General features: G+C 35.5%; 1 protein-coding gene across 3 annotated transcripts in view; it reads left to right on the top strand.

Moving 5' to 3' along the window:
* The window catches only part of TNFSF13B (TNF superfamily member 13b), a 31,949-nt gene extending 18,511 nt beyond the window's left edge, over window positions 1-13,438 (top strand). For all 3 annotated transcript variants that reach the window (XM_058831894.1, XM_058831886.1, XM_058831878.1), the window contains exons 2-7: window positions 1,245-1,657; window positions 1,741-1,846; window positions 9,660-9,716; window positions 10,036-10,148; window positions 10,240-10,390; window positions 12,093-13,438. In XM_058831894.1, the coding sequence (XP_058687877.1) occupies window positions 1,292-1,657; window positions 1,741-1,846; window positions 9,660-9,716; window positions 10,036-10,148; window positions 10,240-10,390; window positions 12,093-12,205 (906 nt within the window). In that variant the 5' untranslated portion in view covers window positions 1,245-1,291 and the 3' untranslated portion in view covers window positions 12,206-13,438. The remainder of the gene's footprint in view (window positions 1-1,244; window positions 1,658-1,740; window positions 1,847-9,659; window positions 9,717-10,035; window positions 10,149-10,239; window positions 10,391-12,092) is intronic.
* Window positions 13,439-13,989: the final 551 nt, after the last annotated feature.

Genomic DNA, 13,989 nt, shown 5'->3' with positions numbered 1-13,989 from the left:
TTCTCCTTCCCAACAGAATTAATTGATCTGAATTACTCTGGTAGGTGTCATCATCAGGATTTATTACACAGTGTTTGGATTGACCTGTAAAAGTTTTCTCTTTTGAAAAGATAAAGTTTACTTACATGGTAAGAGGGGTTGACCCATTGATTTTAGCCATAATTGTGATACTGTTTATCTTTTTTCTTCTGTCTCAGACTGATGGAACTTTTAACAAAGGGGTAAAAGTTGAATTTTGTTTGAGAAGATAGTAAAAAATCACATGAACATTTGTGGGATATCTAGGTAGCCTTGATGTTGCAGAGAAGAAAGAAATTCCTAATATGGAGTTTTAAGATGAAAAGACTAATAAAATCTTAAAAAACTTAAACCAGACACTCAGGATTCACCTGAGTGTGTCAGCATGCTTGTTTAAAGTTTTGGGTTGTGTTTAATTTTAAATTCTCTACATAAATAATTGTCCTTTCACCCTGTTCTTATTTCCTCCTCTCTTATTCTTTTCCATCCCCTAGATTTCACCTTTTCTAGTTCCACCCCACCAAATTTCCTCTCCCTCCTTCTTTGCATTCCCTTTTGCATTAATGCAGGTTCTTAAATTCTTTAGAGAGACTGTATTTATTAGAAAAGTTTAATAAAATGTCATCCCTTTTCAAGTTAATTTGATGAATTGAACTGCACGATTTGCATCTTCATACAAATGAGAAACCTGTAATTTGTGACACATACCTGGGAATGTTTTTCACTATTGTTTTAAGGAAAGGACAAAAAAATTATATAATAATTTGTCTCCTCTGTAGGCATATTGGCACTTTAGATATGAATATAAACATGTTAATATAGGTGATATAATGTATATAGAGAGTACATCTGTATGCCTTCACATGCCTGTCATGCGTGTATATCTTTTAAGCAGCAGTGGATGAAATGCTGCCAGGAAACTTTACACAGTTTCTGCCCTTCTAGATAAGGCTCAAAGTTACCGGTGGTGCTGGCTGTGCCTAAATTTAAAAATAATGGGAAATGGCTATAGCAAGCTGCCACATGAATAACTAGTGGAAAGTGAAAGGAGGAAGGTAGCTTGTGAGAAAGTATTCGTTTCAAAATGCAGCACAGAGAGGTAAAAACAAAGGGAAGACAGAATCTTAGATGTTCACTCTGTACAATAAGTTTAATGGTGCTATCAACAGCTTCATATGACAGGAAATGGTCTGGGCGTTTTGTTCACTTATTCTGGATGCCCTTAGTTTCAGAGAGCAACTGGTAACATGGATTGCACCTCGGAAGGGGACAGATGAACTCTCCCTCTGGCTTTAGTAAGGAAAGAGCAGCGATGAAATCCGTGGACTGTGTGCACGTCATCCAACAGAAGGATACCGCCTCCTCTCCCTCTGCCCCCCCTGGTGCTGTTTCAGGCGCCACGGGACTTTTTTCTGTCACATTCCTGTGGCTTGCAATGCTCCTGTCCTCTTGTCTTGCAGCAGTGTCTCTTTACCATGTTATCATCCTGAAAACAGAACTAGAAGCTCTGCGCAGCGAGCTGATCTACAGCGCCCAGGCAAGGTCTCCGCTAGACCAGCCACTTGTGTCCCGTGGTGAAAATAAAGCAGGTACCCCTGTTTCTTCCTTCCTGCAAGCGTCTGCAGCTGGCTCCAGGCAGGTAAGATGGAGGGGTGGGTTTTGACTTGCAGGGCATGGTGAAATGTGGAGCTGCTCTCACTGAGTGTTGCTTCTCCTTGCTAGGAGAGCAGGCTTGCTGGTACTGGCCCAGCTGAGAGCTTCCAAAAGGAAATCTGGAACGGGAATAGAAACAGGGGCAGGCGGTCTGTCGCCAACACAGAAGAAAAAGGTAAATACCAGCTGATGAAGTGGGTTGGGATGCTGCAGTTGAGTACTGTCTAGAGAAAAGCAGGAGTGTTTGATTTATGTTTTCCTTCTCGTGTCAGTTGATCCATGCTCCTGGAGCCCATTCTGGTTTTCAGAATTATTGGTGGATGAATAGTGTTAATGATAGGCATATTCTCTTAAAGGACAGAATACTGAATCACAGAATTTTTTGGGTTTGAAGGGACCTTTCAAGGCCATGTAGTCCAACCATTCTGCCATGAGCAGGGACATACTGTTTAAGATGACAAATATTTACGCTATCTGCAGGTATAGTTTGAGTGTTAGATTCTGCATGATGTCTTAGAGTTGGGAAAGGCAACTTCAAATCATTCAGATTTTTAACTGTTCAATTCTCTATGATCAAAGTAGGGACGGAAATCTATTAATAAAAATACCAATTCACTATTCTGGGGAACAGAGGGAAGTAATGAGAACTTTAGGGAATTAGGAGCTTTCAAAAAGAAAGGCTGGCTTGTACCTGACAAAGGAGGTAGACTACAAGGAATTCAGAAGTTTAGCATCAGTTCTACTTTAAAACATATCAATAAATAGTAAAATTAATAAAGGAATGTCTCTCCAGTAAGATTGTTTTTTGGTCATGTATCTCCTTTTTCAAAGGTTCTGCAAAGAACACTGAAGACTGTGCTCCATAAAAGACATCAGATGTGTAGAATTGACATATTAATGGGATATATTTGTTTCTTTTGGGACAATATGCCTACATTTGTTTCTTTTTCCAAACACAATGAGGCCTTATAAGATGAAATGCATAATTTTATTATGCCAGTTTGCACACGTACTCTAATTGCACTGAATAACTAAAAATATTCCTGAGTTGTTAAATCAGTTCACTCTTCTTATGTATACTTTTATATTATTTTAAATGGTATCTTAAACTGTTTAGAGAAGTTGAAATGGACTAAATTATAGGTAAATACTAAAGGAAGTTTTGCATAAAATGTGTTTCTCACTGAGCAACTAATGTGAAATGTATTTCACTTGAGCTTCAGTAAGCTAAATGAAATTAAAATTCTAGAGTATAATCACTCTACTTCCAATATTCAGAAAACACCCATTAATTTAAGACATCACTTAAAATCCACAAGTTTATAAGAGATTTATTCTTATTTCATTAGTAGTCTTTGATTCAAGATATTGGCTAAGAAAGATTTCGCAAACAGGACTGAGGTCATGATTGCTTAAATTGCATTTCTTGTAGCCTGTTTCCTATTACAGAAACCACAGAGCTCCCCTGCCCTCTCCCCACCCTAGGAACTCCCAAATAAAAACAAGTGATCTAAAGTACAAATATCATAAAAAATAAGATGTCATTTTTTAAATTAATGTTAGAGCATCAATACTGTGCAGTTTCCTTCACAGTAGCTTTCATCTTTAGTCTTCCTGCTATTTGAGGCAAGCAGGGTTTGGGGCTCCTCAGCTGTGCTTCTGAGTAGAACTTGAGATTCTTCTCATCATGTAGCCACCTTTGATTACGCCTGTGTACCTCTAACACGTAAAATTTCAATTAAGCTACTTGTTTCTGTAAACAGTTTTTAAGGTGCAGCTGGCTTTAAAGTTGTTTAGGATGGATGACAGAAAACACAGAATATAAACATTAATTTTAAAGGGAAAAGCTACATAAGTTGACCTATTACAAAAATATTTTCTAACATGAACCTCATATTTTTGTATATAAAAAAGAAAAAAAGTGAATTTCAAATCTTGCATATGTATCAAAGGTTGTCTGTTAGAATTAGCTTTCTGCCTGCTCTAATTACAAAAGATTTAGCTTTTCAGAGTTCAGTAACATATTTTCTCAGATCACATTTCACTGATGACCATGAACCCACTAGTCAGTGTTAAATTTTGTTTTAGCAGAGTGAGTTAAAGAAGAACATGGTGTTGTTCATGGTGCTGAATCCAGTCTACTATCGGTCATGTACACAGAATTACAGGCCCTGCATTTTGATCTTTTGACATTCATATCTAGGTACCAGAATCCCATCAGTCTCCAAATTGTCCTGCAGGTGTGTGGCACTCATTCTGTTATAATGGCAGCTAAATCAGTGTATTGAGTGAGGTGCCTGTTCTTGTCCTGCTTCTGTTTGCTTCAGCAGTGTCTCAAAGTAGAGTCCGACTTCATATTTAATTGTTGACTCACCATTTTTACTTTTATATGGATCAATTCCTTAGAAAGTTAATATTTGGAAACATCACTAGTATTTAATTGCTTCTCTTGTGCTTCAACAGAGCAGAAGTAAAATATAGAGCTAGTATATTTTTTATAAATAAAGTTATTGTTCAGTTCTGGGGTTTTTAGACTTTAATCATTAAATTCAGGAATGGATGCCCCATCATTCTTTTTTTTAGACCCAGCACAGCCTTTCTTAAACATACTGAATTTCCATTTTAATGCGTACCAGTGGCCAAAAATTAGCATTTTAATTGAAAGGTCAGTTGAACAGAAGTAGATTTAACACAATGTTATTTCTTTTTTTACGGGGTACACATTTGTCTGTGCTAATGCATAAAACTATTAGTCATCAGTAGTCATACGTTTTATGTCTTGCAAAAATTTCCAGCTTGGGTAGGTTGAAGAGGAGTGTTTCGAGCATCAATTCCAAGTAAAGCTTCACAGTTAGCAGTCAGAACCAGAGTTCTTGATGCAATGAGTAGGAGGTAATAGGTGATTTTGAAATGTATGCTTCTGGCAAATGTCATATCAGGACACATTACAACAGATTCATTTGTTCTTTTTATCTTTCTCTTCACAAATTTCATCTGTGGAGGAAAATTGGTGCACAACAAAAGACCTCTTCTGAATTTTATGTTCTATTTACAATTATTGATTGCATTGCCTGTGTGTTTCTTCCTAAGCTGCATGTGCACTTGAGTCTAGGAAAAAGATTTAGATTGTATTGCCTAAGCCAAAGTACAAATGGCAGGTTTCATTTTCACACTCCCTCAGTGCCTCATTCTGATCATTATTGTGGGACTCTGACTCCAATGACATAGGGAGGTGAGAATTAGGACTTCTGTAAACACAAATGTAGGTGACCCACTGGGATCAGACTGGAGCCCCCATGGACTACATTTACTTTGGTGTATTGAGGTTACCTAGCTCCTAGCATGTGTGAAGGAGCTGAGGAGCTATTCTATGCAATTCCACAAATCAGTGAGGCAGGGTAACCTGGCATGTGACTTAGCAATTGTTTTTTTACTAGCAATTCTCAGGTTCTATTCCAATATCTGTTGTGTCCATGGGAAGTAACTATTGCCTTCCAAGCATGGTGTGAGGATTTTCCCATTGCTCTTGATAAAATTGCTGTACTGGAAAATTGGTACATTTGTTGGTAGGAAGTGTTTTGACTCTGTATGTTGTTGCTTTAGCTATCTATCCCTCTGATAGAGGGATAGCAAGAGGTTTTACAAGTGGAACTTGACCTTAGTGATCTTTGAATTGAGATGTAAGCTTTTTTTACTAGCCTAAACAAATGCCACATATAAAATTCCTTTACCAAATATTCACAATTCTTCATATTTTATTGTTTAAAGAGGTCAAATATAAAATAAAACTTAAAATCAAATTAAAAAGGAAAAAGGAAGGCCTACTTCTTGAAAAGATATGTTAACCTTATTTGTTTCTGCTGGCAGCAGTCTAACTCAAAAGGAAATAGAACCTTCCATGCAAAATGATAGAAAATTACTTGATGCAATTCCTGCAATTTTACATGAAGAATTTCACTGAATGAATAAGTGAATAAACCAGTGCTGTGTTTTATGCAGAACACTGTACAGTCAAAAATACATCAAATAGGCTCTAAGTTTTAAAACCAATATTGTGCTTCTTACTGTATAACAGAAGTCTTAATTCCTTGTAAACAATTCCTTTGTTTTTCTAAATGTAACATTATTGACAATTCTGTGAAGGTCAAAATAATGATACTAATTCTTTGAAGATGTTTATTAGATCTTAGTCATATGTGCAACTATGATCAAGGCATTTTAATGCAGGGACTGATTGAATCCATATTAATGGCACGTAAAGACAACTCTACTAAAAAGCATCAAATTAACCAGTTGCCCTGGTTTCTGCTGTGGTAGAGGTCACGAAAACCAGTTTATAAAAATGCACAAGCAAAAAATAGAATAAGATATCTTGTGATGCGAAATCAAGAAGTTAAGGTAAGAAGAACTGTAAATGGTTCAAGAAAATGCTTGTCATAAATTAAATTGTCTGGTCTTTAAATGTGCTTAGGGAAGCTTACAAAGAGATCTAGACAAAAAAAAAAAGGAACCTAAATAAGCAGGTCTGGTGTTTTTTGGGTTTTTTTTTTTTTTGCAAGGTTAGGGTTTTTCCTATGTTTTATTTCAGCAAAAATTGGCACAGATGTCTCAGGCCTCAGATACTAAAACTTTAAATTTTATACATGAGCTTACAAATATTAAATTTGAAATGTTGTTTGGATAGATCATTAAATGAGATTGCAAAATACTAAAATTATTATGCAATTTAAATTATAAAGTTTGCATCTGAGGGAATATTTTATTTTAATCTAATTTATTTTAATTTAAATAAATTTAATAAATTTAATTAATCTAATTATTTTGATTTATGGTCTTAAATCATGGAGGTATGCAGAAATCTGGATTGCTGTCTTTCAGCAAAAGATAGTAGGTTTTTTTAAAATTCTGACTACATTGCTCAACCAGTAGAGAATGCATCATTTCATGTGCTGGCTGTGGTTTATAAAGGCATCTGGACTGACTAACATCTTCAGAATTGAGTCTTCTGTTCATGGAATAAGACAGTCTCTGAAATGAAGTTCTGCCAACCCACAGCCTGCAGAGCAATTAAAATCAGTGGGGAAAAAAGAATGTTCATCAAAGCAAAGCTATTACATGAGCTCACAAGCGGATGGGACACGCGTTATCATTCTAGATACACTCATTTACAGACGGATCTCATGGTCACACTCAGTCTAGATATTTTTTTCCACATTTTCAAGATTATTATTATTTCACTATTAATCCTGTATTTTTTTTCATTATTAATCAAAAATCCTTTAGACTATAAAGGTGTTGCTCAGGTTTGATTGACACTGGGCTGAAAGACATTCAATAGCAACTATCCAACGTGTATTTCGTAACACATATATTCTTCTTATTGTACTTAAGGTAAGATTAGGGTACCTGAAATAGAATTGCTAGTGTTTCTTAACAACATTTACTTTTTACTGAAAATTCCTGTTAATTTACCCAGAAAATGTTTTTTTTTTTTTTTTGTATATCCATATCTTCTCCTTAATAGCAATAGTGTTTACTGGAATTTGTTTCAATTAATTAGTTAATTTTAGGCATGTAAGTAGTTCCACTGAAGTCAAAGTACTTGTATATACTGGAAATAGTTACATGTCAGCTTTGGCTTCTGAACATATTTTTGAAGAACATTGTTTAATCCTTCAAGCACTTTTTTAGAGATTGTCTTTCATAGCTTTAGGCAAAATGGCCACTGTGCTAATTTGTGTTGTCATGAAGGGCACTGTTGCACGCATTTTCTCTAAAAACAAGCTTACTACATTCTGTGGAGGCTTGTTCCTATCTTTATTTCTTAAAAGAGACGGATTTGGTTTTTTTAGAGATCAAGTGCAAATCTGGTGTCTGTAGAATAAAGCAGAGTTGGTATGTTTTTTAAAAAAGATGGAGATATTCTCAAGCTGTACTGATCTTACAGTTTTTAATTACTGTCAGCAGTTCTCATCAATGCTGACTAGAATTTCAGGGCTACAACCAGCTGACAAAGAAATCCAGACTTGAAAACTGAGAATTAGGATAGTTTGTAGAATGCCCACCAAGTTTGCAGAGTGAGTTTAACAAGAGTTGCTAAAGTAGCCATAGCTGTCACTGCTTGTAGACACTACTCACTGGTACCCAGCTGGATAGCAGCTGATTAGTGAGAATCATCACAAATCCTCTCGTTTGATTCGTGAAAAATCTGGTGGCCACACTAGTGAGTTCTTTTAAAAGCAGGAATTAAAATTTTGTTTTAGGGCTTACTGAAATACTAGGGAATTAGCAAAATCCATTCACTAGGCAGGCATTTTGTTCAAAAGAAGAATTAATACCTTGTGAAATTAATTGCCTGATGTGCTGCGTTGTGTGTCTCCATAAAATCACATTTTAATTTTATTTGGAAGTTTATTTTCCAGAAAAGTCTTTTGCTCACAAGTGTGATAGAAAAATATATGAAGTATAATACCTTTTTTAATTTTGCCTTGGCTTGAGTTCTTTTTTATTTCTTACAAGAAGGTAGATAATTCAGATGCCTTTAAATTCTTGGTTTGAAAACTCTATAGATTGTAGCACATTATTGATGTGTACTGATGGGACTCAAGGACACGTTTCCGTGTAAGAGACAGGAGTTTGGATAGTAGCATTCCTATTACCATAAATAGAGCTTGCAGGTTGTGTGATCATTCTGGCATAGGAGCGTTCCCAGATGTGCACTTGAATCCTTGTGTGCTGCCATTTGGCGCTGCTGAGTGCTGGTGAGCATCCAGCCCTCTGCTGCTGTTTTCAAGAAGGACCCCTTAATAAGGAGACTTAGAAACAGAAAGAGATTGCTTTCCACCCGAATTCTCCTGCTACCAGCTGTGCAGCAAGAGGTTTTTGCTTCTGGACACAGGTGGGTACCACTGACACATGCAGAAACAGGATCCCACATATCCATGGCATTCCTCATTATAACCAAATCTGTGTGGTCAAATCTGATTCTTGTCTGAGAAGTGGTAAACAAAATGGAGCAATCCATGGCAGAATTTTCTTCTCTTGACTCTTAATAAATTCATTTGGTCTCTGTCATGTGCAGTAAATATTACTACTCAGTTTTCCATCCTTCAAAGTGGAATGAGAACCAGATGTTTTGATTAAAATCTGCTCCAAGAAAATGCAGCTGTTCTTTGTTCCTTTTATCCTGTTGCCTGACACTTATCCTTAGGACTTTTTTTACAAGACCTTTGTTTCACTTGCAAATCTATATTTTAACATTCTATAGTATTTTTCTTTGAAGAAATACCTAATTTCTCATTAGTGCCACCATTCTCTACAGTTTTGAGCAACACTTTTTGACAAAAACCAAGCTGTTTGTTATGTGTGCGTTAATTTGCTAAGAGTCATCTCTCTATTTTCCCTCTTAGTCTCAGTATTGGTTGATTGAGTGTAGGTAACTGAAAACATATTGAAAGTACATATATATATATATATATTTATATGGACTTTGAGAATTTATCAGGATATAATATATGGCTAACATTTTACAGCAACTATAAAAATAAAGTGATTTCTCTAAATAATACAGAAAATATAGTTGGAAAGTCTGCTATCTGTCGTAGCTAGCTGGGTTGGGGCTTTTTTCAAGCTTTTTGCTTAGAAAATTAATGAGGCTAATTGACCTGATGATTTCTAGCTCATTTGACTTACTGCTACATAATTATATTAAGACCAGATATTAAAACAAGCAAGGTACTTGTGCTGCTACCTGAGGCCTCCTACTTATCTGCATGATCTCTGAAAGTCATCTAATATGTTTTGTGACAGGAATTTTCATTTTGCACACATGATAAGATCTGTGTCAAAACCAGTGTGTTCTGTTTTAAAATAAGTGATGAGACTGAGTGATTTCTTTCATGTCCTTCTCTTTTTCTTAAAGTAATTTCATAAGTTTATTCTATTAATGATTTATGTTTCTTTGATTTCAAAATGCTTTCATTTCACAGTGCTGCAGGCCTGCTTGCAACTGATTGCTGACAGCAAAAGTGATATCCAACAGAAAGGTAAGAATATGTGCCATGATTTATAGTTAACTATTCCATGGGATAACTGTTTCAACAAATTCAACCTAACTTCAAAGCATTAACTGAGTTTTAACAGCAAATTTAAAAATAAAACAACAACAACAAAAATCAAAAAACAAGGGAGTCCCTGAATCTGGAAGGTCCCTCTATCTGGATGGCTCTTACAAATATCCTTTCAGTGGGGAAATCCACCTAGTGAGACTGGAAGTTCCATCTAGAAGTCAGCTTTGTTAATTTTTGGCAGGTGAAAATGAAGAAAATAACCTTTCCAATCACCCAAAATTATGTTTTCTTTCAGATGATTCAAGCATTGTCCCTTGGCTCCTGAGCTTTAAACGTGGAACAGCTCTGGAAGAACAAGGAAATAAAATAGTGATCAAAGAAACTGGTTATTTTTTCATATATGGCCAGGTGAGAAAGCTCAATTCACTTCAACACCTGACTTTTGTAAGGTCTTTTTAATGCCTCTATAAAATAAAGTTTACACCTCTTCTTTCTGTAGGTTTTATATACAGATACCACATTTGCTATGGGACACCTAATACAGAGGAAGAAGGCTCATGTGTTTGGTGATGATCTCAGCTTGGTGACATTGTTTCGCTGCATCCAAAATATGCCACAGTCTTATCCAAATAATTCTTGCTATACTGCTGGTAAATATCTGCATTTTCCTTTTCTTTGTTTGCAAATAAGCTGTATAGAATAGAATCTGTACTGCTGGGCAGTTGTATTGTAGCAGACGGCAGGAGCAGGGTCTGCATTCATGGATCTGGCTAACTGAAAAATTACAGAATACTTCCAGAAAACACAGCTTTATGTAAAGTATCAGCAACTGGAGATCATGCATCCAGCTTGGTGACCTGAACAATTTTGCTCTCTCCATTGACTCTGTAATGTGGTTAGACATTTTGGTGCTTTCAGTTAGATGCCTGAGGCAGGCAAGAGTAGTACCTACCATCCTTATTGAAGAACTCAGTTTAAGTTAGGAGTTGAATTCCACATTTAGTTATCCCAAGAAAATATTAAAGAGCTATATTCTTCTTTGAAATGTCATGTATTTAGCCATCCAATACTTGCATACCTTAATGTGATATTTCTACTCCTTATAAAAGCTACTGCATTTTTAGTCTTTGGTTTGATGGAAAGCAGTTAATTCCTATACGGTGCTCTTTATGACTGCACAAATTAGAAACACCACAAGAAAGACCAATTAAAATATTTAATGCAAGTCCAGCAGGCTTGATGAATATATGTGTAAATTCCTGCAGTAGCATTTAAGGAATTAGTATCAAGGCCTATAAAACCTCATATATAATTTCTTATCTGTCTGTCTTTCCACCTTAATGGTGATTTTGAGGGCTTTATCTTTGGTTATTTTCCAGCAAGATTTTTTTTCAATGCCTTATGAGGAAGTGGGTGACATTGAGGGATGGAATTGACTGTCAGCAAGTAATGGCATTAAACAAATGGGATGTGGCAGGAAGCTAATTTTTCTCCAAATAAAAATAAATTCCAACTAGCTAGCTAGCTAACTAGCCAACTACCTACCTACCTACTTACATACCTACATACCTACCTACCTAACTACTTTGTCCTGGCAATTGAGGCTGTCCAAACATTTTCTTTAATTTTTTGCTCCTTCATTCTCACAGCATAACCACCTTCAATTTCATCTATATTGAAATTTTACCCTTGTATTACTGCTCCCCTTTCCTAGCTAGGATCTCTGTCTTGCCACTCCACGTTTCCTGCTTCCCAAATTCCCACTATTCTGTTTTCACCTGGAAAAGAAATGTTTCTGACTGCTCTCTCTCATGAGTGTGTGTCACAGCAGATGTTAGATGTGTTCTCAGCTCAGAGGCTGCAGCTTGAAGGTGACGTGCTCTTGGTTATCATATCAGCTGATGTGTGGCTGGCAGGAAGCAAACTTTTGTGCTCTGCAGTTGCAGTGGATCAGCTGATCTGTGGTAACTTCATTAGGCTGGTCAAGCTCTCCCCCAGACATGTAGAACAGAGTGGTCTAGGGCCAGTAATACTCAGTGCCGCCCTTGACTGTCCCATCACCATAACATGAGGAACCCGGGCACACCACTCTTCAAAATTTTTGCAGTGTTTGCTTATGTGAGCTGTGTCATGCCGAGTGCAGTGTGGAAATTAGGGCCATCTTCAGAGAGGATGTTAAGTGTTAGTTTTGGATAGGCTGTAACCTCTAAGATTGTGCCTAAAGATAAAAGCACTCATAAGTAACAAGCCATGCTTACATTTGCAAGATGATACATAATGACTTTTGAGTACCATTTTATAAAATAGTTTATTTGAAATATTAATTTTAAAATATTCCAAATCTTTTGCCAGGCATTGCAAAATTAGAAGAAGGTGATGAACTTCAACTTACAATACCACGGAGAAGGGCTAAAATATCCTTGGATGGAGATGGTACTTTTTTTGGTGCAGTAAGACTCCTCTGAAGCCCTTCATTTCTGTTATTATGCTTAATGCCATTTTTTTCTCTGCCTATACCTTCATCAGAAAAAAATATTGAATTGCAATAAAGCTTCCAATTCAGCCTCTCCCAGTTCACCACAGGCTTCAAAGAATTTTCTTCGCTTTGATATGCAAACCCAAAACAGGAAACATACCAGATGTGCTTGTGATATAATCACCATGTGATTACCAGAAAGCAAATTTATTTTAGACAATGGGAGACTCTATAAAGCAACTATAAAGCAATGAGATTTTGGCTTTGAAAAAATTTGTTGTCCATATGATAAATCAAAGAAGGAATTGACCAAAAATAACAGCATGACCAGGACAAAGACTATCAAATAGTTATCAATTGAAAAGAAAATCTAAAATAAAAGTGTATTTTAGATTTGCATTGTTTAATCAATAAAGTATTTAATATATAAAGTGTGGGGAAAAAACATCAATCATTAGATTCCTCACCACAAAATTAAATTGTTAAGTGGGTTCTGAGTTTTGGGGTTTTTTTCTTTTCCCAAAGATACTGAGGAAGGAAAAATTCTAAATGTCTGGGAGAATGAAAACAAATATGAAGAGCAACAGCCACTATCTTGCTTCTTCCCTGTGAACAAAAAGTGAATAAATTACTAAAATCTATTAGCTATTCTAAATCTATTTGCTAATTAGAATTAATTTTACTGGAAAGAAGATATGTAAAATGCTTTAACAGCTCAATATTCAAAGCACTGCTACTCATCAAGGAATATGTGTACACTTCTGTGTAAACAAGGCTGGCACAGGAAGAAACACAGTGCAATTAGACACAATACCATGGTTGGAATTGGATTCTGGCTCCATGATTTCTGCTGCCGTATATAGATGTGTGTATATATATATATATATATATACACTATATAGACATATCTGTATATATTTGAAACTATGTATACACACATAAGCCTTGGGCATTTGGGCATAGAATTTTATCTGCTTTTGAGCAGTTTATCCAATGGAAATACTCCTTCATACATATTTTTTTATATTTCCCTTACTTCTTGCTATGATCCACTCTATGCAAAATAATAAAAAGAAAAATCCAATAGATCTGAAACCAGCCATGCAGCTAAGAAAATCAACTTGTATCTCAGAGGCTTTTTCTGCAGTTTTGGCTATAGTGCTGAACTCTGTTTTACAAAAGTATTCAGATCTGTAGAAAGAATAAACAGATATTATTTTTCCTTTTGTCTGGCTGATTTGTTCAGTAGATAGTATTTATGCCATTTTTTATCCCAAATATTGTATGGTCAAAGGAGCTATTGTACTTTTACCTCTGATCTTAAAGAAGCATTGAAGTGCTATTAGAATAGAAAAAAAGCAAAACCCCAAGTAATGAATTTTTCTTCATTTGAAAATATTTTTAGGACCAAAGAATTATATTATATAAGCTCACTTAGTAAAGAAAAGATGCTCTGTATATTGCAGTTTCCTTGCCTGTTTTTATGAACTGTGATTTGATTGATTTCTCATGGTGATAGATAATAAATAAAAGATTTGGAGCTCAGAATTATAAAGTATGATAAACTAATGAAATAATTAGTTCATCCTCTCTAGCCTTCAGGAAGACATTTCAGCAATAAGCATATGTGTATTGGATTTTTTCACTGGGATTTTTATGAGCTTAAATACATTTTCAAAATATCTTTAAGTCCTCCATTTTAAAAATATTTTTTAAATATCTTTATTTATGAGTTGAAGCTGCAGCTGCTTTTTTCCTTATTATTATTATTAA

This window comes from Poecile atricapillus, chromosome 1 (genome assembly GCF_030490865.1).
Source record: "Poecile atricapillus isolate bPoeAtr1 chromosome 1, bPoeAtr1.hap1, whole genome shotgun sequence".
Classification (NCBI taxonomy): domain Eukaryota; kingdom Metazoa; phylum Chordata; class Aves; order Passeriformes; family Paridae; genus Poecile; species Poecile atricapillus.
This window is presented reverse-complemented; position numbering and strand designations above follow the sequence as displayed.